The sequence below is a fragment of the Ursus americanus genome, chromosome 5 (assembly GCF_024610735.1).
Source record: "Ursus americanus isolate L20-20 chromosome 5, mUrsAme1.1.p, whole genome shotgun sequence".
Taxonomy (NCBI): Eukaryota; Metazoa; Chordata; class Mammalia; order Carnivora; family Ursidae; genus Ursus; species Ursus americanus.
The window spans coordinates 47,040,877-47,067,189 of NC_142131.1; the positions used below are offsets into that span (position 1 = coordinate 47,040,877).

The 26,313-nt window shown below is 42.1% G+C and overlaps 1 protein-coding gene and 1 long non-coding RNA gene across 2 annotated transcripts in view; one reads left to right on the forward strand and one right to left on the reverse strand.

The window, feature by feature from the left end:
• The first annotated feature begins 5,259 nt into the window (after positions 1 to 5,259).
• DPYSL3 (dihydropyrimidinase like 3) overlaps positions 5,260 to 26,313 on the forward strand; it is a 110,399-nt gene continuing 89,345 nt past the window's right edge. Inside the window, exon 1 of the mRNA XM_045794353.2 lies at positions 5,260 to 5,749. Coding sequence (XP_045650309.1) covers positions 5,360 to 5,749 — 390 coding nt within the window. The 5' untranslated portion in view covers positions 5,260 to 5,359. The remainder of the gene's footprint in view (positions 5,750 to 26,313) is intronic.
• On the reverse strand, positions 8,189 to 22,819 carry LOC148110096 (uncharacterized). Its single transcript, XR_015724328.1, has 3 exons — positions 22,767 to 22,819; positions 10,406 to 10,491; positions 8,189 to 8,481 (listed from the first exon to the last, which is right to left on the reverse strand). It is a non-coding gene; the product is annotated as an uncharacterized LOC148110096 (long non-coding RNA).

Genomic DNA, 26,313 nt, shown 5'->3' on the forward strand with positions numbered 1-26,313 from the left:
GGAAAGGATTTGCCTCGAGGACATTTCTAAGCCCTCATTTCGTGTTCTTGTCATAATGATCATTTTCTTATTCAGCTGTCCAGCTGCTGATATGCTTTTTGCATGAGGTGACAACTTGACTCTGATGAGGAGTCTGATCATGTTTTATTTTTATTTTGCATTTTTGATAATTGATCTTCATAATAGAGTAGGGAGCTAACAGCTTGGTTCAATAATTCTCTATCAGCAATTTTCAACATGTTCAATAGTGTGTTTTTATCTAAAATAACATCCTGGACATATATTTAAAAATACATTCTGGGGGTTGCCTGGGTGTCTCAGTTGGTTAAGCAGCCAACTCTTGATTTTGGCTCAGGTCGTGATCTCAGGGTCATGAGATCAAGCCCTACATTGGGCGCAACTAGCATGGAGTCGGCTCGGGATTCTCTCTCTCTCTCCCTCCTCCTGTCCCTCAACTTGTGCATGCATGCACTCTCTCTCTTTCTCAAATTAATAAATTAACATTATGGGGCACCTGGGTGGTGCAGTCGGCTGAATATCTGACTTTTGGTTTTGTCTGAGGTTGTGACCTTGGGGTCATGGGATTGAGCCCTCCATTCTGCTCTGAGCTCAGAGGGGACTCTGCTGGAGATTCTCTCTCCTCCCTCTATCCATCACCCTGCTCGTGCTCTCTCTCTCAAGTAAATAAACAAATCTTTATATAAAAGTAACTCACATTTATAAAGATTTTGGAAAATACAGAAATGCATGAAAGAAGAAACTGGAAGTTACTCATAATTCTACAACTCAGCCTTTATGAATATTTTGACATATATTCTTGTTGATTTTTCTCCCTACACATATATATATATACGTATATATATATACGTATATATATATATACGTATATATATATATGTATATGTGAAATAGCAGGAATTTTTCTGCACGCACACCTGGGATTATTAAAAATATGTTAACAAACTGGTTTTAACATTGTGTGTGGATTTGAGAAACGACCTGTTTTTCAGCTTCTAATGAACACTTTGGTCACCAAATATTGAGCTGAAAATCACTAGTCGCCTGTCAGAATTCTTAAGGTGTGATGGAGGTGTATTGAAAATAGTAGTGACTTTTTAACATGTATACTAAACATTATCGTAATTTCAATTTGTTCCATAAAACCTTGCAAAGCTAAAGTTACAGGGCAAGGTCAAGCTCATTACTACAAACTCTGTGATACTAATGATGTAGCTAAATATACTCTGAGGAAATGGGGGACTAAAATTTATTGAGCATCTACAATGTGTCGGGCAGAGTACTGAATATTTTGCAGAGATTGCCTCATACATACGTGACATCTGTAGGGTGAAAAATGACATTTCCAATCTCTGTACCCATAAAGTAGGACAGAAATAACCTAGGTTCAAATTTTTGCAATTCAAGGATGGAAGAGACAGGGTGGATTTTGATCAGAAATATTTAAATTCACTGTTGAATCAAGGAAAAGTGCCTAACTCCTCTATTCTCTCCTTATTTTGAGTATGGAGGCAAAGCCTTAGTGAGTATTAAAATTGTATCTTCTGTTGGGTAGATTTTTTGCTTTATAAGAATTCAGTGCAATTTAATTTCCGTAAAAGATATCCTGTGTGCTGCCGTATCAGGATTGCTTGTGCATGCATTGCTTACTACAGGGGAGTCTCTGCCTTCCGCTGATCTATAGGTAATAGAAGATGCGTCTGGAATACATTTCCCTAAAGTTATAATCGGATATGCCATGGGCTCACATAACAAGTCATGTCAATGCAAAGCGGCAAGTCATTTACTGAAGAGTTACAGGAAATGCATATTTGATCTGGTGTGTGACAGGTTGAAAGCTCTATTCTGCTGCCCGCCTTATAGAAATGGCTTGCTCTTTGCACGCTGTTTTACATAAACCCTTTGCTGGGAATTGTGAATTAAGGTGACCATAGGCACGATGCTGCCCTTATGTTGGTGATTGTCATAAGTAATGTATCTTCTACCTTACCAGGGACAGACATGATAAAATTGGCATGTGTTCACGAGGCTAATACCTTTGTTAGGAGGACATTGGTAGGATATTTATGTGAGTGTTTTTCTTAAAGTTTGCCTTTGCCCCCAAACAAGTGGGGCACTTAGAATTTTTCGATTTGTTAACACCTTACTTGTGGTCTTCCCGTCATCATCTCTCTGAATCCTTACACCAGAACTCTGTGTTGGGCTGGCTTTTAGGAGCACGGGCTCGGGACTAGCTAGTACGGTTTGAATTCTAGCTTGAAGTGCTAGTGTGATACTTTGGGCAGGAAACTTAACTCGTCTAGGCTTCCTTTTCTCCCCTGGTAACGTGAGGATGGTAGTCACACCACATGTGCAGGGTTGTTGTGAACGTTAAGGCAATGCATGTGAAGTCCTTAGCACAACATCTTACTCAAGGAACGAAATCCCTCTAATCCTGTTAGGTGGGTGAGGCAAATAGAAAGCAGAAAGACATGAAGAAGTTAAGTAAGACCCTTGGCCTAAGGCCACATAGCTGCAGAATTGGAGTCAGATCAGCCATTCCCATTTCAGCCTTCTTCCCAAGGCTGCTTTGCTTTCTTAATTAAACACATATGTGTATATGCAGCTGTTGACTTTTAGATGCGATGTTTCATCAACAAATGTAATTATGGAGCTTATACATTGCAACAGACATCGTGGTGAGGCAATGTAGCTCTAACAATGGGACTTATCTATGCCCAAGCACCCACACACACGAGCACATGCAAGCACGCATCTGCATTCAGGATGTTCCGTCTCAAAGGAAACCTCACGCTCTCTGCACATGTCTTCCTTCTAGTTATGGTTCTGTCACAACTTGGGCATTTACTCAGAGCCTCAGCCTTCTTGCTGGTAAAAAAAGAAATAATAGTATGTGACTTGTGTAGTTAATTAAGATATTACTAATCCAAATTAATCAAGATAGTGTATGAAGCGTCCTTAGCATTGAGCCTGGCACTGAATAAATTCCTAATAAACGTTAGCCAATATCTTTATTTACTGTCGCCCTTGCTGACAGTGCTGGTGCCCGTGGTGTTTATGGAGTCAGAGGGGCAAGACTGTCCTGACCCACCCATCTAAAAGTTGGGAATCTTGTTTTCTTTATAACTCTTAGGACTATCTGACCTGATTGGTCTTATTTATCATCTCTTTCCTCCCATTAGATTTATGTTCCACAGAGGAGGGAGCCCAGGACAGTGCTGGACACATAGCAAATGTCCCCCTAAAAGTCTGTATATAAATTAATGAATGGAGAAAAGTTTGAGAGCAATGGGAAAGAGGAAGGAAATCACCCATGTAAGCAAAGAGGGAAGGAGCAGCTTATATTACCTATTTCTCACGTGAACTTCTGGGTCTGTGGGCAACCAGCATTTGTTAAAAAAGCAGTGTCCCAGAGGAAGTCCGCTTAAGAAATCATAAATAATTTGACAGAGCTCCGGTGGTTCAGCAAGCATCTTTCTCCTCATGGGGATGGAGGGCAAGTACAACTTGCATCAACACAATTGTCTTTGATCTGAGTTCACATCAACTTCCATCCCCCAGCCTTTCATGACTGTCACAATCCTGCTATAGAGTCCCTTTTCCAATATCCTAGTTACTCTCCAAAATTGGACTTGCAAGTTTTAGTTGATCAAATTCATTGCAGATGCCTTCAAAGATGGTGCGTGCACAAAGACGCCTGCCATATGCTTCCGAGCATTGAGCGAGTTACTGTATGGGACACAATTACAGTAGTGACTGGCACACAGCAACAGCTCCATAAATGTTCCCTGTTGTTGCTGTTGTTATTATTCTTATCATTACCCACTTATGCAAAAAGGATTTATGGAGCTTCTCATATGTCCCAGCAGATGTTCCGGGCTCAAGATACTTAATGGTAAACTAAACAGACCAGATCTCTGACCTCATGAAGCTTAGAATGCGGTGGGGAGGTTCACAAAAGCAAGTCGAGTGTGTCACGCGGGGTGGCGAATGACGGTGCTACCTAGCCGGGTGGTTGCGGACTACACTCCTGCTGGGGGCGGCCCCCCTCTGCCTTGTTTTAACACCATCGCTCCAGTATCTTGGGAAGAGGCATAGTAGGCATTCGATTCTCGCTGGATGAATACAGGAGGGAGCGAATTTCTGAAAGGGGGCTCGTCTAATGTGGACGCTGCAGGTTCTGGAGTTAGGCTGTGTGTGCGGGCACCACGCAAGCTCTGCCCTTTGCCGACTTTGCGTTTACTGGCAAAGTGTGCGTGGACGCGGCACATGCACAAGTGATATCTGTGTGGAACTGAGGTAGCACGGAAGGCAAAGGCTTTAGTTGGGTGTTTTTGAGTTAAATCTTAGTTTATGTGTGAGCCCACGTGGAGGGTTCTGACTGAGGTAAACCTGAGCTTGAGCGTGAGGGGTCAGCCTCGGGCTTGTCGTGTGACGGGGGATTGGAAGCACTTTACAAGACACAATGTAGGTGTGTGCGTGTCTGTGACCTGTGAAGTAACTGTGAGGCTAATTATGCGTGGGCAAAAAGCACAATCTAGGGTGCTCAATGTGAGGTAGGAGTCGTTTAGTGTAGATTGGTCTGTGAGTCAACGACAGGCTTTTGTGATTGTCAGCGAAGCAAGAGGGTCTCTCTCTCCACCAACTCGGGAGGTCTATCTTTGAGGGTGCAGCTTTGTGAGGCAGATTCTAGAACTGGGGACAGTTGTGAGACAATTCTAAGATGAGAATGAGACACACCTGGGATTAGGGGGGAGCAGTCTAGGATTGTGAGGCTGGTAAGCCTGAGTTGGTGTGTATGTGTGTTGTTGTAAATCAGAATTTGGCTTTCAGATGAATACACCTGAGCCAGCTAGGTTTGTGGGCACGAGTGGGGCAGAGAGATTTGTCTTCGTGAGGCAACCTCGGAAGTCAGTGTGGGCGAAACGGGGTTTGTGTGTTGTGTGCGTGAGGCAAGTTCTTGAGTGTGACTCTGGGGCGTGTTGGGCGGTGTGCATGCGTGCGTGTGTGTGTGTGTGCGCGCGCGCCAAGTTGGGATTTCTACTTTCGAAGGGCAACCCGGCCGCGCGACCCTGTGAGGCCGCGTTAGGGTCGGGTGCGCGCCGAGGGGCGGCGGGCGGGCGACGGGTCCCGTGGCGGAGCGCGCCGCTGCCCCGGCCCCTGCGCCGCGCGCTCGCTGGCTGGCTGGGGACTGGCAGGAACCGGAGCTGCACTGCCGCCTCTGGCGCGAACGCTCAGGCGCCTCCTCCCGCCCCAGTCACTGTGGCTCGGCGCACGCTGCCGGCGGCTGCCCTTTCTGCCTCTGGGGGAGCGAACCCGCGGGCCGCTGTGCGCCGGAGCCATGGCCTCGGGCCGGAGGGGCTGGGACAGCTCCCACGAGGACGATCTGCCCGTGTACCTGGCCAGGCCGGGCACCACCGACCAGGTCCCGCGGCAGAAGTACGGCGGCATGTTCTGCAACGTGGAGGGCGCCTTCGAGAGCAAGACGCTGGATTTTGATGCCCTGAGCGTGGGGCAGCGGGGAGCGAAGACTCCCCGGAGCAGCCAGGGCAGCGGCCGCGGCTCCGCAAGCCGGCCGGGGGTCGAGGGGGACAGCCCGCGCCGGGGCCAAGGCCGGGAGGAGGGCAGGGAGCCCGCGCCTGCCTCGCCCGCCTCGCCCGCGCCCGCCGGGGTGGAGATCCGGAGCGCCACGGGCAAGGAGGTTTTGCAGAACCTCGGCCCCAAGGACAAGGTAAGGAGGCCCGGGGCCCTTCTCCTCCCGCCCTTGTTCCCTTGGCGGCCCGGGGCGCCCCGACCCGGGCACAACTTTCTCCCGCTCACTTCGCTCGGGCACGGGGGACAGGGAGGAGGAAAAAGGGCATCCTCTGCTGAGCGTACCGCGACCTCTCAGCCCGGACCCGGATTCGCGCGGGTTCCCCGTGGCAGCATCTTCGTGCGCGTGGGACCGGGGTGCGCGGGTCCCCCCCCCCCCCCCGCAGCCTCCCTGCCGCACCCTCGGGGCCAGCGGGTCTGGGTGGGTGTGTCAGCCCGGCCCGCTGCGGAGGCTTAGTGATTTCTAGCCCTTCTCTCCGTCTGAGTAACCACCAGCCCAATTGTCTTGGCCACACTCTGGCCCTAGATTAAATCTCAACCCGGGTCACCGGGGCAGAGGGCAAACCGGCGCTGCGAAAATGGGGTCATTTCCATAGTCCCCGGATGAACGTACAGGATGGGCGGTCTCCCCTCTCACTCTTCAAACATCAGCTCTGTCCCTGAAACTTTTGGGTGTGGAGCCACTAGACTAAACACCCTAATCTGAGTGCCTCTCTTCTGTCCTAGATCGACATTTCACATCTGTGTTTGTGAAGTGTACGTTTGTGTATGTAGTTTGTTGCAAGACTGGGTACCACAGGGATCCAGCTGCCTCTGGAAGAATATCACTTATTTTTGAAAACAGGCCCGAGTATTAAGGGTGCACTTTAAACTAGCACAAGCTGCAAATTCTCTGCTGCTCCTCCATGTGCCAAAGCCAATTTGTTCTGTATGTGTATTTTTGAGAAACTCATGCCACAGAGAACTGACTGGAGGTATGGCATTGAAATCCAGCTTGCTCTCATCTATTTGTTTATTTCATAGAAAATCAGAACCATAGTTTAGAAAATTCAGGGTCTGGGCAGGGCTGGCGTATTCAAAGTTCAGACTGATGCTGTAGAGTTGGGGAACAATAGTAATCAGATACGTCACTCTTGTGTAGATAATGGCTGCAAAATCCATCCACATATATTATTCTGTGTAAATACTGATATGAATAATATCCCGAAATGGAAATGTCTGCCCCAGAGCAATTACAGTTAATGCTTACCCAAGTTATAGATGTTTTTCCATTCAAATGCAGCCAGCCAGTCAAAGGAAAGCATATCTCTGCACTGCTTGATTTTTGAAAGTTTGAAAAAGCAAACTAAGCTTTAATTATTGATACCACTAGGGAAAGAAAGCACTGAACTTCGTACTGTGTAAGGGTGCCATTGGGAAACAATGTCCATGTCCCTTGCAATCACTCATTTAATTTGTGATTTTCCTATCGTCCTTAGAATATGGGATTCCTCTAGGCCCTGCTCATATAATCCTTTTAGGAAAAACTTCTGATATTTTGGAAAAGCTGTGGCTGATTCCTAAACTTTAAGAACAGTGTTACAGGAAGATTATTGCCTCTCTTTAGGTCTGAGCTGATGGGGATTGAAATGTTCCCTTCCTGACTCTAAGGGGTGGGAGAAGTGATGGAAAAGGTCGGTAACAATTGCTGTGAGTCAGTGCTATTCCCTTTGCTGGAACACCCCTGATGTAAGCCAGATAATATGCCTGGTTTGCAAGATTTAAGAATGGTAACTAGAGAAAGGGAAAATGTTCCTCCTGTAAACCCAGAAATTCTCTCGTTTTTCTTCCTTTTGCAAACCCTATACTTTCTGCTCCTAATTGAAAAATAATAATACAACTTAAGCATCAGCAGGATTTCTTGTGCTCCGTGGTTATTTCTAAGTTCAGGCTTGCTGTCAGCTTCATGCAGGCCATGTTATTATCTCTAATTTGGTTGAATCACACTGCTAAAAGAGTCAGCAGACCTTATCTACTTCTGTACTTGATGCCTATTTCCTTGAGGATATGGATTGTATATTTGGATTTATCACTGTGGCTGAAACGCCTGGCACGTTGTAGGTGGACCATAAATGTTTGATACATTAAACCTCCTTAATTAAGCCATATTTTTTGCTACATAGATGCACAGTGACCATCTGGCCTCTACTTACTTTTTTATATATTTTTTAATTTCTTAAAGTAAACTCTAGGCCCATTGTGGGGCTTTGAATGGATGACCCCGAGATTGAGGGTCGCATGCTCTACTGACTGAGCCAGCCTGGTGTCCCTTCTGGCCTCTATTTAAATACCATGTTTTCAGGGAGTACTCCACCTCATGAAGCAACTTTTGGAAAACTTCCCTTTAAAAAAGTTAAATTAAGCCCAAATCTGCCTCCTTGTAGTTTCTATAAGCTATTCTTAGTTCTGACCTTTTAAAATACAAGAATAAAGTTTTTTAAAATTCTGAAATAGTTTAATAGTCGACTTGAAGCACATGGATTTGTTTAGCTGTCAGCAAAGGCTGGATATTGCCACAGTAACAAGCAGTCCCCATGTCTCAGTGGCTGAATCAAACAACAGTTTATTTCTTGCTCCTGCTACTGTCCAGCAAGGGTCAGCAGGGCAGCTCTAGTCATCATTTCCCAGCAGGGTCCTAGATGGATAGCCTAATACAAGTTTCGTCTTGACGCACCCATGTTGGCAAGAACATGTGGTGAGTTGCTCATAGACTCTTGAACTCCCATGCTGAAGTCGCAAAGATGACTTAGGTTCCCATTTCCCTGGCCAGAGCAAATCATTAATCCGTGTTCAACCTCAAAAGAATGGAGAGGGTGCAGTCTTACTGCGATCCTGTAAGACAGAGGTTAGAAATATTTAGAATATAGCTTTAGTATCTCTCCTCTATTTGAGGCGGGACTACTGGGATGGGACCTGGCTCCACCCACCCGAATTATGTGACTGGAAGCATGTAACTCCGCCCCTGTGCCCCAACTTTCTCATCTGCAAGGGTGGATAACAGTGACTACTTTGCGCATAATAAGTACTCAGTGCATGTTAATTACTATTACTCTGATTTTCATGACTGTTAAGTTTGAAGGCAATTATCACATTCTCCTTAAAATTCTCTTTTTTAGCCTTATTGTTCCTAGCTTCTTTAGCCTTCCTGTATGTAAGCCTTTCACCCTTCTGATATCCTTTTCAAGTTATACTATATTTTATAAATGTTCTTTCAAAAATACAGTGCCCAGAACTGAACACAGTGCTCCAGATGGGATATGGCCATGACAAAATGTACTAGGTTAGTTCATTTCCTTGATTTATAGACAACATATGCTTCTGTAGTACGAGATTACACCTAATAATTCAGTATCCATGTGCTGCTATTGTCTCCATAGTATATTCTCTGTTATTCAAGTGTTCAGAAAGTTTTTCACGTCAGCTGCTATTAAGCAAGGCTGTCTCCATTCTCTACTGGTACAACTGAACTTAAAACCAAAAGTAAACAAACAAACATAAAACCTTTAACTATGGGATTTAATTTTTATTCCTTCTATAATATTTATCACCATCTTAGCTCATCTTTCTGTCACGATAATTTTGAACGTTAATTCTACGACATAGCGTCCCTCTCCCCAGCTTTGGACCATCCGCAGATTTGATAATAAGTACTCTTTTTGAGCACTTTCTGTGTACCTGATATCTATGTCTCTATCTAGATATAGATATATCATAGAACATGATTTTACAGATAAAGAAATTGAAGCTCATAGACTCTAAGTATTTAGCCCCAAATCACATTGATAGTATGTGGGGAGCCACAATTCAAACTGATTTTTCTGAGTCCAGAGTCCATTTTTTCCAGACAGGGAGGCTGCTGCTTTATTTAATTCAGTGAGCCTGACCACTGTGTCTGCTACTGACATGTTACTATCATGCAGGGCAAGGACAGAGCTTTCTGTCATGCTTCTAGAACCTTCCTTCATCTTGCCACCAACCATTATCCAGGACACTTGGAGAACAGTTGCTCAGCCTATGAAAACAGTTGCTGCAAGATCCTTATTTTTCCAAGTTGAATGCAGAGTTATTAAGAGGGATTTTAAAAACATGTCTCAATAAACTCACAATATGCTTTGTCTATAGCATATCTACTTATTGTCTCCCACCTTAAGGAAATGAGTTTAGTTAATAAATGAATAAATGACAAAGAAATTTCACGACAGAAGTGCATGGCAGAATAAAAGTAAAAAAGAAATGTCTCTGAGTGCCAAGTGCCAAGTTTGAAGTATGAGTTAGATGTTTATATTGTGGTTCTAGACTTACCTGTAAACACTTTGTTAAATTATGCAGCTAGATTTTTCTTATGCTAGACATTTATACTGCCCAAATCCTCCATGGTTGGGTCACACAATTTTTGTTTATAACGTTTGACAATAAGTGCATAAAAAAGCAATTTTAAATGAAAAGGAAATATTTTTCACCATTTCTCGAGATAGTTTTTCCTGCAGTGAAGAAATTACTAGCGGGAGAAGAATTATGATATATGGTCTGCCAAGAGCAAATGATACTACAAAGACTCTGTCATCCAGTGAAAACAAAGTAATGACATTATGATTACATGGGTCTATTGATAACTCCCTTTCAGGAGCCCTGGGTCATTTCTAGTTCCTTGCTTCCCACGTGAGCCACTTTTGTGCAAGATGTTTCCTTTGTGAAGTCAGTAGGGGTTCTGGGTGTCGGAGGAGGGCATTTGAAACAAGCGAGCTGTGGTGCTTACCTTTTTATCACTTGTCATGTGCTTTTTTGGTCCTGGGTGAAAAGTTTTCAAAGCGATCCAGAGAAAGTGAAGTTCTCTTCCTTATCCTGCATAAGGGAAGACAGGTGGAAATAGAATTCTAGGTTTATATAGGCCTCTCTAAATCATCAGAATGCCTGAGTGCATGTGAATTTTACAAAGCTGCTCTGACAAACGAAAGTTTGCCCTTAGGCTGGGAAAAAAGGCTCTTGCTTACCTGGCCCCCAGGCCACACTCGAATCTGGGACTGTATTTACTTACCCAAACTTGGAAGTGTTTGAAACCTTTCAGAACTTTGGTTTAGTTTGACAATAGGCATTTGAGGGACATAAAAAATGTGCCTTCCAAGTAATGCTGCGATTGGCAGTGTTCCCTCAAAGTAATGGCCCATGGAGACAGGGTTTTGCTGACGGCTCTTGTAAGTAATGTTTCTAAAATGGCCAAGGGACTGTCCGGGAGGCTTTTCTGTCAGTGATTTCTATAGCTGATTCTCTTGCTGATTAATTTCCACCAGGCGTTATCCCTACAGATAATGTTCCTGGGAGCCAGTGGATAAAGCTTACTAGGAGTAGGCAGTCTGGTTGTGGGGAATGCGGGCGGCTCAGCCCTCCAGTTTTGAGAAAAGGCAGACGTCCATTTAGGTGTGTAAGCACTTTTTTAAAAGCTAAAACTTCCAGGAAAACGTAATGTTAAAACTTACCTGTACTCTTTACCTGGACTTATATGGCATTCAAAAAACAGTTCTACTCCATCAGAAAACAATGAGATGAGGCAAACAAACAATAAAAAAATCAACAAACAAAAACTAACGCAACAGGGTAAAGCATTAGCAGGCTCGGCTTGGAGACCCAGCCTTTCACCAGCTAGACAACTTGGGCGAGTTACCTCCTTTCTCTCTCAGCCTTAGCGTCCTCCCTTCTAAAATGAAGGGGGTGGACCAGGTGGTCACCACAGCCATGGTCTATAAGCTTTTTTGATTATGCACCTCTAAGCAAAAGTTTTTTGAACATGGTCTGTCTCTATGTATATGTACACACATGGGCGTATATATAAATTACATGTACAATTTATGGACAGTTGACCTTTGAAAAAAGCAGGGGTTATGGTGCCAGCTCCCGTGCAGTCAAAAAACCATGTGTATGTACCTTTTGACTCCCTAGAACTCTAACGACTCATAGCCAGCTGTTGACCAGAAGCCTTACCGATAACCTAAAGTCGTTCAACACGTATTTTGTATGTTATATGTATTATGTACTGTATTCTTATGATAAAGTAAGCTAGAGAAAAAATGTTATTAAGAAAATTGTAAGGAAGAGAAAATATCTGTACAGTACTGCAGCTGTATTTACTGAAAAAAAAATCCATGTGTAAATGGACCAGCGCAATTCAAACCTGTATTGTTCAACGGTCAACTGTATTAGTACCTTATGACCATTCTACAATACAGAGAAAAGTATAAAGTAAAATATTATATATGCAAATATAGGTCCTTATACCTTAGTGGCTTGTCTTACCCACCAAGTTGGGTAAGTGCTTGTAAGTCTGTAATCTTCTAGATCAAAGCCATTAAAAGTCAGTGGTTCTAATACTATAGTCCTAAATGAATTCATTATCGGTTTGAGTTCTTAGGAGATACATGCTCTTTTTTAAAAAAAGGTTTGTTTATTTATTTATTTATTTATTTATTTATTTGACAGAGAGAGAGAGAGAGATCACAGAAGCAGGGGGAGCGGCAGGCAGAGGGAGAGGGAGAAGCAGGCTCCCTGCAGAGCTGGGACCCTGGGATCCTGACCTGAGCCAAGGGCAAGATGCTTAACAGCTGAGCCACCCAGGCACCCCATGCTCTTTTTTTTTAAAATTAATTTATTAATTTATTTATTTGAGAGAGAGAGAGGAGGGAGGAAGAGGGGCAGAGGGAAAGGGAGAGAGGGAATCCCAAGGAGACTCCCTGCTGAGTGTGGAGCCTGATGCAGGGCTCGATTTCATGACCCCAAGATCATGACCTGAGCCAAAATCAAGAGTCGGACACAACCCACTGAGCCACCCAGGCGCCCTGATATATGCTCTTTTACAGACCTGTTTCAAAGAGAAAATTCAAAACTGTTGAAGGCTTGTTCTAAGGCTACAGACCAAGTGTTGGGTAGTGCTCAGTATACTCTCTTTATATATGTGGGGTTGGGCCTGTGTGTGGATAGCAAGGGTCACCATAAATATGATGAGTCCCCAGATCTCCCTTGAACCCCTATTTTTTTCTCTACTTGTTTATTCAAAAACACTGATTAAGCATCAGCTATGTAGGTGCTTAATGAAAAACTAATTTTGAAGAAACAAAGATGAAACAAACAGATAAACAACAGGAAAACATAAATTGCATTTCCCTCTAGTCTCCCATAGAAACTTGCCATTAATGCAATGGTGTGTTCTTCACATCTCTGTGGGCATGACACATGTGCTTTACATTCCAAAATGAAAGCGGGAATATACGGTATTGTCTGTTTAGAACTATTGTTTACCACTTGAATACATTTTCATCAACTTTATTTCTGAGAGCGGTTTTAGGTTCAGAGCAAAAATGAGTGAAAAGTATGGAGATTTCCCTTAATTCTCCTGCCCCCTCACCTCTGGAGCTTCCTCTCTTATCCACATCTTCCACCAGAGCGGCTCATTTGTTACCCTTGAGGAGCCCTCACTGACCTATCTTCATCGTCCACAGGTAGCGCTCATTCTTGGTGCTGTTCATTCTGTGGATTTTGACAAATGCCTAAGGACATATATGCACCGTTAGAGTATCATACACAGGATTTTCACTGCCCTGAAAGTCCTTAGCTCTCCACCTATTCATCCCTCCCTTCCCTCTAACCCCTGGCAACTACAGTCTTTCTCTTGTCCCCACGGTTTTGGCCTTTTTCAGAATGTCATGTAGTTGGACTCCTACAGTACGCAGCTTTTTCAGACTGGCTTCTTTCACTTAGTAACGTGCATTTAATGTTCCTCCATGTCTTTTCATGGCTGGCTAGCTCATTTCTTTTGAGCCCTGAATAATATTCCAGTTTCTGGATGTAGAGTTTATTTAACCATTCACCTACTGGAGCATATTCTGGTTGCTTCTGAGTTTTGGCAATTGTGACTAAAGCTTCTATAAACATTTGGGTGCAGCTTTTTAGGTGGACATAAATTTTCAGTTCGCTCGTGTAAATACCAAGGTGTAGTGCAGTTGCTGGATGGGATGGTGAGAGTATATTTAATTTTGTAAGGAATATCTAAACTGTCTTCCAAAGTAGCTGTACCATTTTGTATTCATTCCTACCAGCATTGAATGAGAGTTTCTGTTGCTCCACATCCTTGTCCGTGTTTGGTATTGTCACCGTTTTGGATTTTGGCCATTGTAATAATAGGTGTGTAGTGGTTTCTCATTGATGCTTCAGTTTGCAATGATCTGATGACATATGATGTGGAGCATTTTTTCATATACTTACTTGCCATCTGTGTATCTTCTTTAGTAAAGTGTCCAGGTCTTTGGCCCATTTTTTAATAGGTTTATTCATTTTCTTATTGTTGAGTTTTAAGAGTTCTTTGCAATATATTTTGGATAACAATCCTGTATCAGGTGTGTCTTTTGCAAATATTTTCTCCCAGTCTATGGGTTGTCTTCTCATTCTATTGACATTGTTTTTTGTAGAACAGAAGTTGTTTTTTTTTTAAAGATTTTATTTATTTATTTATTTATTTATTTATTCATTTATTTTTTAAAGATTTTATTTATTTATGTGACAGAGAGACAGCCAGCGAGAGGGGGAACACAGCAGGGGAGTGGGAGAGGAAGAAGCAGGCTCCCAGCGGAGGAGCCCGATGTGGGACTCGATCCCTGAACGCCAGGATCACGCCCTGAGCCGAAGGCAGATGCTTAACGACTGCGCTACCCAGGAGCCCCTAGAACGGAAGTTTTTAATTTTAATGAAGTTCAGCTTATCCATTATTTCTTTCATATGTTATGCCTTTGGTGGTGTAAGTTGTTGCCATATCCACCATCATCTGGGTTTTCTTCTATCTTCTAGGAGTTTTATAGTTTTGCATTCTACATTTGGATCTGTGGTCCATTTGAGTTGGTTTTTGTGAAGGGTTTAAAGTCTGTGTCAACATTCATTTTATTGCATGTGGATGTTCAATTGTTCCAGCATTATTTGTTGAAAAAGACTACCTTTGCTCCATCCTATTGCTTTTGCTTCTTTGTCAAAGATCAGTCGATTATATTCATATGGATCTATTTCTAGGGTCTCTATTCTGATCCATTATTCTGCTTGTGTATTCTTTTGCCAGTACCACATTGTCTTATTTTTTATTTTATTATTTTTTTAAGTGGGCTCCATGTCCAGTGTGGCGCTCAAACTCACGACCCCAAGATCAAGAGTTGCGTGCTCTTCTTCTTCTTCTTTTTTTTTTTTTTTGTCTAGATTATCAAATTTGTGGGCATAGTGTTTTTTATAATATTCTTTGTTATCCTTTTAATGTCAGTGGGATCTGTAGTGATGGCCCCGCTTCATTTCTTATACAGTTTGGGTCTTATCTCTTTTTTTTTCTTCGTTATTCTGGCTAGATGTTTATCAGTTTCATTGATCTTTTCAAAGAAACAGCTTTTGGTTTAATTTCCTTTATTGATTTCTTTTAATTTCCTTCCATTGATTTATGTTCTAATTTTTATTCTTTCTTTTCTTCTGCTAACTTTGAATTTAATTTGTCTTCTTTTTCTACTTTCGTAAGATGGAAGCTTAGATTATTGGTTTTAAGTGTTTTTTTTCTTTTTTAATCTACTCATTGAATGTTATAAATTTCCTTCTAATCTCTGCTTTAATTGCATCCCACAAATTTTGTTATGCTGTGTTTCATTTTTATTTAGCTCAAAATATTGAAAAATTTCTTTTGAGATTTCTTTAATGACCCATGTGTTGTTTGAAAGGTGTTGTTTAATCAAGTATTTTGTGATTTTCCTGCTATCTTTTCGTTACTGATTTATGGTTTAATTCTATCGTGGTGTGAGAGCAGACATTATATGATTTCTCATTTTTTAAATTTGTTAAGGTGTGTTTTATTGCTCAGAATGTGGTCTATCTTGGTGAATGTTCTATGTGAGTTTGAGAAGAACGTGTGTTCTGTTGTTAGATGAAGTAGTCTGTGGATATCAGTTATATCTAGCTGATTGATAGTGCTATCTAGTTCAGCTATGCCCTTATTGATTATCTGTCTGCTGGATCTGTCCCATTTTCCATAGAGGGGTGTTAAAGTCTCCAAGTATACTAATGGATTCATCTGTTTCTCCTTGCAGTTCTATTATTTCTTCCTCACATACTTTGATACTCTTTTTATAGGCATATATATGCTAAGAATTATTATGTCTTCTTGGAGCACTTACCCCTTTTTAATTATACCTGATAACTTTCCTACTTGGAAGTCTGCTCTTTCTGAAATTGATATAGCTATTCCTGCTTTCTTTTGATTAGTGTTAGATAGTATGTTTTTCTCTACCCATTTACTTTTGGTTCATGTGTGTCTTGTATGTTTATCTATCTATCTATTATTATTATTTGAGAAAAAGAGCATGAGTAGTGGGGAGGGGCAGAGGGAGAGGGAGAAGCAGACTCCCCATTGAGCAGGGAGCCTGACACAGGGCTCAATCTTGGGACCTGAGATCAGACCTGAGCCGAAGGTGATGCTTACCTGACTGAGCCACCCAGGTGCCCCATGGGGTTGTGTTTTTGATTCACTCTGACAATCTCTGTCTTCTAATTTGTGCATTTAGACTGCTGACATTCAAAGTGATTATTGATATAGTTGGACTCATATTTACTGTATTTGCTTGTGTTTTCTACTTGTTCCTTTCCCTTGTTCTTATTTTGTCTTCCATTCTTTTTCTGCCTTTTGTAGTTTTAAATGATCTATTTATATGATTCCATTTTTTCTCCTTTCTTAGCATATCAATTATACTTTTTTCCTTTTTCTAGTGGTTGTCCTAGAGTTTACAATATCCATTTATGACTAATCCAAGTGCAAGTACCATATAATAACAAAATATTCCCAATTCTTCCCTGCCCTGTCCCTTGTATTATTACTGTTACTCAATTCATTTATACATAAGCATATATAAACATATATAATTGAAAGCATTGTTGCTATTATAATTTTGAACAAACTGTTACATGTTAGATCAATTAAGAATAAGAAAAATTTAAGTTTTTATATTATCTTCACTTATCCTTTCTCCAGTGCTCTTTCTTTTTTTAAATGTAGATTCAAGTTTTCGACCCATATCATTTTTCTTCTCTCTGAAGAACTTTTAACATTTCTTGCAAGGCAGATGTACTGCCAACAAATTCTCTCAAGTTTTATTTGTCTGAGAAAGTCTTTATTTCTCCTTCCCTTTTTTGAAATTAGAGTTGACATACAATGTTACATCAGTTTCAAGGGTACTACAAAGTGATTCCACAAGACTGTATGTTATGCTGTGCTCACCAGAAGTGTAGCTCCCATCTGTCACTATACACACTATTACAGTACTATATTCCCTATGCTGTACCCTTTATCCCCATGATTTATTCATTCCATAACCGGAAGCCTGTATCTCCCACTTCCCCTCACCCATTTTGCCCCTTCTCTGACCCTTTTCTCCCCCTGGCAACCATCAGTTTTTCTCTTTATTTTATTTTTTTAATTTTTTTAAAGATTTTATTTATTTATTTGACAGAGATAGAGACAGCCAGCGAGAGAGGGAACACAAGCAGGGGGAGTGGGAGAGGAAGAAGCAGGCTCATAGCGGAAGAGCCTGATGTGGGGCTCGATCCCATAACGCTGGGATCACACCCTGAGCCGAAGGCAGACGCTTAACCGCTGTGCCACCCAGGCGCCCCAGTTTTTTCTCTTTATTTATGGGTCTGTTTCTGCTTTCTGTTTGTTTGTTTCTTTGTTCATTTGTTTCTTAGATTCCACATGTAAGTGAAATCATGGCATTTGTTTTTCTCAGTCTGACTTACTTCACTTAGCATTATACCCTCTAATACCCTCTAGTTCCATCCATGTTATTGCAAATGGCAAGAGCTCATTCTTTTTTGTGGCAAGTAATATTCTGTATATATATCACGTCTTCCTTATTCATTCATCTACCGATGGACATGGGTTGCTTCCGTATCTTGACTATTGTAAATAATGCTGCAATAAACATAGGGGTGCTCATATCTTTTCAGATTAGCGTTTTGTTTTCTTTGGGTAAATATGCAGTAGTAGAATTACTGGATCAGCTGGTATTTCTATTTTTATTTTTTTGAGGAACTTCCATGTTGTCTTCAGTATGTTTTCTAGCCAGCAGTAGTGGCTGCACCAATTTACATTCCCACCAACAATGTATGAAGATTCCTTTTTCTCCATATCCTCACCAATGCTTGTTTTATCTTTTTGATTCTAGCCATCCTGACAGGTATAAGTGATGTCTCACTGTGGTTTTGATTTGCATTTCCTTGATTATTAGTGACGTTGAGTGTCTTTTCATGTGTTCTCTTTCACTTTTGAAGGATATTTTGCAAGGTCAGAATTGTAGGTTTGTTTTTTTTTCCTCTCAACACTTTAAATATTTCAGTCTATTCCCGTCTTGCTTGTATGTCTTCTGAGAAAAAATCAGAGTAACTTTTATCTTTGCCTCTCTATAGGTGTTAGGTTAGGTGTTTGGTTTTTTTCCCTTTGTCATCTTCCAAGATTCTGTCTTTATCTCTGATTATCTGAAATATGAGTAGAATAAGTCTACAGTAGTAGAGGTACTTGGGGGAGGTACTTGATGTTCCTTGAGCTTGATGTTCCTTGAGCTTCTGTGATATGGTGTCTGACATTAATTCTCAGTCATCGTTGCTTTAAATATTGCTTCTGTTTTCTTTTCTCCTTCTGGTATTCCTATTATATATATGTTACATTTTTTGTAGTTGTCTCGCAGTTCTTTGATATCGTGTTCCATATTTTTCTGTCTTTTTTTTTGCTCAGTTTTGGAAGTTTCTATTGTTATAGCTTCCAATTCAGAGATTCTTTCTTCAGCTGTGTCTAGTCAACTAATGAGCCCACCAAAGGCATATTTCATTTCTATTACAATGTTTTTGATTTCTAGTATTTTTTTGATTCTTTGTTAGAATTCCCATCTCTCTGCTTATATTATCTATCTGTTCTTGAGTGTCATCTCCTTTTTCCATTGAAGCAAATTAATCAATTTTTTTCTAAATCCCTCATCTGATAATTCAAACATTCCTGCCATATCTGACTGGTTTTGATGTTTGTTTAGTCTCTTAAACCTGTGTTTTTTCCCTTTTCGTATCCCTTGTCATATTTTCTTGAAAGGTGGATACAATGAAATGGGTAATAGGAACTCCAATAAATAGACCTTTACTGATGTAGTAGTAAAGTGTGGATCAGAAGGGAAGCACTCTATAGTCCTATGGTTAGATCTTAGTCTTTTGGTGAGCCTGTGCCCTTGGACCGTGAGCTTCATCATGCTCATTCTTCCTCTGCCACCCCTTAGGTGGAAAAAGATGACTGGATGGGGATGGAGATGTGTATTTCCCTTCCTCTACATGGAAGGCTCAGTGGAGCTGGAGTTAGGTATTTTCCTTCTCTTGTGTGAAAGGCCAGAGGTGTGGTGTTGAGTGTTTCCCCCTTTCCATCAGGTAGCTTAGATTCTGATAGCAAATTACGCTCTGGTAAAACAGTTGATCCTGAAGTCAGGCCTTGTTAAGAAGAATGGAATGTTCTGGGGGGCCTGGGTGGCTCAGTTATTAAGCGTCTGCCTTCGGCCCAGGGTGTGATCCCGGCATTCTGGGATCAAGCCCCACATCAGGCTCAACCACCGGGAGCCTGCTTCTTCCTCTACCACTCCCCCTGCTTGTGTTCCCTCTCTTGCTGGCTGTCTCTCTGTCAAATAAATAAATAAAATCTTTTTTTTTGTTTTTTTTAAAGAAGGATGGAATGTTCTGGTGTATTTCAAAAATGGTTTCTTCACCCCTTCCCATTCCAAAAACAGGAGGGGATCTTTTTCTGATAGCTGCTTTGAGGACCTTGGAGAGCTCTTGGAGGTAATGAACACAAAACTGGGAGGGCCTCCCATGACTGGGCCCCTCTGGAGTTTTGAACTCTCAGGGTTGTCCACACTGAGCCTCCATCCATTGCTCCATCACAGTTTAGGTTTCCTACCATGGCACTGGCGCCTGTGGAATTGTTTGCTTGTGAGTTAGTGCTCATGTGAGTCATGATGCTCTCTATTTGCCTCTCTGTCTCTCCAATTCTGAGGGCAATGGTTTTCCATGTGACTTTACCTTTCTGCTAAGTCTAAGGGGAATTGTTGGTTTGTCAGTTTGTTCAGCTTTTTACTTGTTAGAGTGGAGTGGCAACTTATTAGCTCCTTACATGCTGACCTAGAAACACTAAAATTATTTTTTTTAAAACCTAAGTTATTATGGCATCTTTACAGAGCATCAAAGATTTTCCAAAATGTAATTTACAATGGCAATGTAGTACTCTGTTGTGATGTATCACAAATTTAATTACTAATTTCCTTTTTTTAAAATTTTATTTTTAAAGTAATTTCTACATCCAACATGGGGCTCGAACTCACAACCCCGAGATCAAGAGTCGCATGCTATACTATAGACTGAGCCAGCCAGGCACCCTGAATTGGTAATTTCATTTAAGTGGACATTTATATTTTAGCTTTCAGTTTTGGTTTCACTTTTACTTCCCTTTTTTTGCCATTGTAAATAAGGAGGTGATAGACCTTCTTCTAGCTAAATCATTGTATATATTCATTTCTTTATTGTTTGTCAGTGGAAGCTTCCTAGAAATGGTGGCATGTGGTGTGATTGTTTTCATGCTGCAGGATTACTGAGCATGGGATGGTTGCTTGCCATGTGGCACTTCAAGGGCAGGACTCTGGGTAAACCAGGGAACACTTCTGCATAAATCCTGTAAGAGGGAGGAGTGTAGCCTGGGCCACACTGCCCAACAGCAGATGAGATTAAGGGGCCACAAGAGCCAGGCAAGTGGGGATGAAGTAAAAGACATGGGAAGAAGATGATTTTAAATCTTAGCTGGAGATAAAAATGTAGAAAGAGAAAAGTGTCTTCTCTTTCTTTACCAAAGAAGTTCTCACCATAATCTACTGGAATTTTACTTTTCCTTGGCTTTTGGAGCACAGATATGAGGTTCATGGTGTGTTCTAATGAAAAGCTCCATTTACAGAGTACTTATTTTTGCAAGGCATTGTTACCTCCAATCCTTACAATCATTCTACAAAATAGGTATTAATATCTACACACTCTGGAAAAGAAACCGAATCCTGGCGAGGTGCCTTGACTTCCTGTAATCCTACAACAGGAAATGGACAAAGTCCAGATTTTAGCCTAAGGACTGTCTGATTGATTTTTATATACTATTTTGCTGTTCTTTTATATGGTGGCAGCTTGAGCATTGGTGCTGAATGGGGTCTAGTGCTAGAACTGGCTTGATGAAGAGGATTATCCAAAATAAAATGTCTACTAGGGAACCTTTCTGGAGAGTGAGTGGGCGGGGCTCACAGAATCAAAACAAGGAACCTGAATTTGATCCAGTCCAAAAGGTGAACACAGTGGCCGAAGCAGAAGACATTAGAAGCTATGAGGCCTAGAGGAAGGCCAGGAGATGGAGCAAGGGAAGGAAGAGTGGAGAGGCTCAGACAGTTTTCATGATATGCCCCAAGTGCCCTAAAGGTAATTTTTTGTGGATGCTGTGGCTTGCTGGTAGGTTGACCTGACTTAAAGGCACCTTTACTATCTGCTAAGGGCAGATCATATTCAAAGGAAGGTGGCAGATAGGGCTCAAACTGAGGTCTACAGGAGGTGTGGGACTCACCACTTTTCTAGACAGACTCTACTGAAAGCAAAACTATTTGGTTTATTTTCAAGAAGCTAGCCTATGTCCAAAGAGAAAAGATGCAGTGCTTATGTTGAGTTATAAGTGAGCTAGGGAGGGGCTGTTTTCTTCTTACTAATATCTTCACACCCTGTCACTTGGATAGAAATAAATAAAACCACTGAAATGAGAAGTTGTGGGATAAATGGATACTGTGTGAGAAAGAATAAAACTACAATTGATGAATAGTAGTATCTCAGAATTGGTAGGGAGGGAAAACCTTTCCAGAGATAGTTTTCTTCTGCACACCAAGCAAGAATCAGGAAGCCAGGGGCGCCTGGGTGGCACAGCGGTTAAGCGTCTGCCTTCGGCTCAGGGCGTGATCCTGGCGTTATGGGATCGAGCCCCACATCAGGCTCCTCCGCTATGAGCCTGCTTCTTCCTCTCCTGCTCCCCCTGCTTGTGTTCCCTCTCTCGCTGGCTGTCTCTATCCTGTCGAATAAATAAATAAAATCTTGAAAAAAAAAAAAAAAAAAAGAATCAGGAAGCCAGCCAGTGGTACTTAGGGGATGTTTAAGTGAGACTCTAGAGTGGGGTGCAGGGAGTTTGAAATGGCTGTAGGGGATTTGAAAGGAAGGCAATATCTGGCAATGCATGCTGTCAGCTAAGAGTTTGTAAATAAGGAATGAGATATCCCTCAATTGTCTACAACAGGAGTCTATAAAGGTCCAGATAATAAATATTTCAGGCTTTATGGGCTATAAGGTGTCCACCACAACTACCAAAGTCTGTGTAACAAAGCCATCCGTAGACAACATGTGAATGAGTGGGTGTGACTGTGTGTCAATAAAACTTTATTTACAGAAGTTAGGTGATAGGCTGGATTTGTCCCAAGGGCAATTGTTTGCCAACTCTTGGTCTTGAATATAAGAGGAGCACAGGGGAGTGTGGGATGTGTTTGTGTATGTGTGTGTGTGTGTGTGAGTGTGTGATTGTGTGTGTGTGTGTTGTTTGTATGTGCAATGTGCATTGGAGTGGCAGACGGGCACCCAGAAACTTAACTTTTCTTTTCCCTTTCTTTCTTTCCTTCTTTCTTTCGTTCTTCCTTTCTTTCTTTCTTTCTTTTTTTCTAGAGGGGAGGGGGAGGGGAAGAGGGAGGGGGGAGGAGAGAACCTCAAGCAGACTCTGCACTGAGTGCAGAGCCCATCGCCCCCCATCTCTCAACCCTGGTATCATGATCTGAGCGGAAAGTCAGTCTTAACCCACTGAGCCACCCAGACGCCCCCCCCCCCCCCTCCAGCAACTTTTCAATATGAAAAGATTCGAAAACTTGAAGTAGGTGTGATAACTAGGCAAGACAGTTTGGAAGGCTCAGAAACATCGGTCCTCTTTTTGGGATGTCTGAGATTGAAGGAGGAAATTAAAAATAAATACATACCTGACAATGAAGAGGAGAACACTGCAAGATATTTTAGAGAATCCCGATTTACGAAGCGGAGGCAAGGTTTTATAAAGAACAAAGACAGGGGAAGGGGGGAGGTTGCAGAGGCTAACCTGGAAATGACGAGAAAGAAACAAATACCGGAAGTCCGAACGATTAGGAAGAAGGAGGTCAGGCTGAAAATAAAGCTTTGCTGCCCTGCGAGAAAAAGGAGAGGTGTGAAGGCAGCCAACAGCTTGGAGCTGCAAAGGGGAGAGGAAGTGGTGGAAAATAGGTTCTCTTGGAGTTGTTAACAGAACGTGACAATGTTAAGTGAACGGGGAGAATGCTAGGATTGCTCACACGCAAGACATGTCAACAGATTAAAAATGGGGAGTTGGGAGAGCTGCAATAATGGGTTTATAAGTGTGTGCTTAGGAGATTTCAGAGAAAGGGTGTACTTGGGAGGGTGTGTAGTGCCTTCTGGAAGACGTGTGCTCGCCGCTCAGGAACCTTGACTTGCCGTGAGGAATTCAGCGGGGGCTGGCTCCCTTCGGGGCATGCAGCGAGAGTTGGGGGCTCTCCACTTGAGCGTTCATTCATTTCTTTTTTGCTACATCCATTCATGGGCCCAACAGGTGCTCACTAAGAGTCCATCGTTAGCCTCTTCAGGGTCACCGCAATCAGAGATCCGGCAGGTACTCGAAGCAGTTTGCGGAAGAGGTGATAGCAGCTTCAAGATGAGCGCGCAGAGGAAGGGCGCTGGCCTCCCTCCTGCCAGGAGAGGGAGAAGGAAGGAAATTATTCATCGAAAAGATTTCTCCATCAAAAGGCAGACTCATCCTACTAGACTGTAGAATCTCAGAGCTAGGAGCAATTTCAAAGGTCATTTTCCCCTCTCACTTTATGAATAGGAAAACTGAGATCCCCCAAGATGGGAATAGGGATGAAAAATAAAAATTTTTGAGTGCTTTTTATATTCCAGGCACTGTTTTTTTAAACTGTGGTAAAATATACATAAGATAAAATTTACCATTTTAACCATTTTGAATTTAATTTTTAAAATTTGAAGTATGGTTGACTTCTTTTATTCAAGTGTAGTTGACATTAACCATTTTAAAGTATAATTCCATTTACGCTGTTGTACAGACATTACCACTATCATGTTCCAGAACTTTTCCATGATCCCAAAAGGAAGCTCTGTACCCGTTAGCAGCCACTCCCCATCTCTCCCTCCCTCCAGCCCCTGGCAAGCACTAATCTGCTCTCCGTCTCTATAGATTTGCCTATTCTGGACATTCCATAGAAATGGAATCATACAATATGTGGCCTTTTTTTGTCTGGCTTCTTTCACTGAGTGTAATGTTTTCAAGGTTCATCATGTTGTAGCGTGCATTGGTATTTTATTCTTTTTTTAGGGCTGGATAACGTTCCATTGTATGCATATGCCACTTTTTTTTTCAAGTCCCTCCTGAACAGTTTTTTTAATTAATAGACTACTTTTTTGTGCAGTTTTAGTTTAAGAGAAAATGAACAGGAAGCACAGGTTTCCAACACACCCTCCTTACCCTCACCCTCCAATTTCCTCTATCACTGACATCTTGCATCAGTGTGGTATTTGGTTACCATTAATGGGCCAGTATTGATACTTTGTTATTAAGTCCGCAGTTTATATTAGGGTTCAGTCTTGGTTGTGTATATTCTGTGGCTTTTGACCAAAAGTACAGTAACATGTATCTGCCATTACAGTATCATACAGAATAGTTTCCCTGCCATAGCTGAATAAGACTTTTAAAACATTTATTAAGGAAGTATAGTTGATCTATAATGCTACATTAGTTTGAGGTGTAGGCTATTCCACATTTTGTTTTTCCATTCATCAGCGGATGTACATTTCGGTTGTTGCTACTTTTTGGCTGTTGTGAATACTGCTGTGCCAAGCATTTGTAAAAGCACTTTACATATATTAATTTAGTCTGTTCACAAAAACCCTTGGAGGGAGGTTCTGTAATTATGCTCATTTTATAGATAAGAAAAGAGAGATTAGGCCATTTTCCCCGGTTACACAGTTCTTCGGAGGGGGTTGAGGGGGAGCTGAGACCCAGATGTCCTGTTTCCCAGCCCACGCCCCCTCCGCCCTCCCCACTATCTCAGCTCTAAGGGCAGCACGCACCCCTCACTCTTACTGCTCCTCCTCAGTGTCCGCGACAGCGCACGGGCTCGGTGTCTATGGTGTAAATTAAGTGAATTAAACCCCTCTGCTGAATAACACGTAGGAAACGAAAGGAAAACTAGAAGCAATTTCTAAGAAGTCACTCTCTTGTAATAGTAAATGTGTAAAACAACTGCCTCAGTCACAAGATCTTGCAAATAATTCATGGACTGTTCACATGACAGAATACTACAGAGCCATTAAAAATGATGCCGTGGAAGAATCATAGCGCGAGAACATGTCCTGGTTTACTTAGTCCTTCAGCCTTAGCAAGGCCCTGGGCGGGAAAACTGACGTTTAGATGGTTGACTAATCCGCAGGAGCTCAGACAGCTTGCAGAGCCAGAATTCTGTCTACACCTCCAAACCATGCTCTCAGCCACAGTAAAAATTACATGGAAATTTAACAGAATCTTAGCAGCGGTGTATTTCTGAGCAGGGAGATAATACCTCGTGTTTTCTTCTATTCCTTCAGCACCGTTTTCCATCCTTTCTACAATGACATAGCATTGCTTCTTAAGTTGAGTAAAAGCGTTACGTTTTCTCTTACAAAGAAGAGAAGACTGTTCAAATTAACCTCAAAATGTTGTTGACTTAAAAAAAAGAGAGAGGGAGAGATTAAACCTGTCAGGGAAGAAAATCGGAAGAAAATATGGGCCTCAGCAAAAGTAAGGAGCCGTGCTGGTGAGAGATCCTCCGTGGGGCTAGAGTTCTGTGGCTACTTTCTTCTTTACCGCCTCCACATTTGGCAACTATTAATGGCTGCTGACCCCTCCTTTTCCCTAAATAAGCATTTCTATTTCCCAATTCTGGACAGAGTTCTTGTGATGATTTGGGAGAGTGGTGAACGAAGCACACTGCATCCCGGGCGGAGATTTGCAGCATTCAGGTATTCGAGTTCTGCCCCTCTGTCCTCTGACCCCTGCGTGCAGTTTTCCCTCGCTCTCATTGCTGAATATCTCCAGGGAGCACTGGCTTGGGGCCTGACTTTTATCTTCTGGGTAGTCTCCAGGAGGGATTTGAGAAATAAGCCGTCGTCATATTGTTCATACAAGAACAACATTCGTGTGTTATTGTTTGTTACTGTTGATAGGAACGTTACAAAAGCTAGTCATTGTCTCTGAGGACTTAGGTTGTTGATATTTAATTCCAAATTTCCCCTTTCACGTCCCGTCCCCTCATTCAATCAGCTCTGATGTGACTCCACAATAGCTATAATATTGTCATAATTTCCATAGAAACCGTCCGCAAAGCTGCAAACACAGGATTACACCCTCCCTGCAGGCTGAGGCAGGAAGGCCAGATGGGCTATGAAGGGGAAAAGGCCCTCAGTGAGACATCAATCACTTGGTGC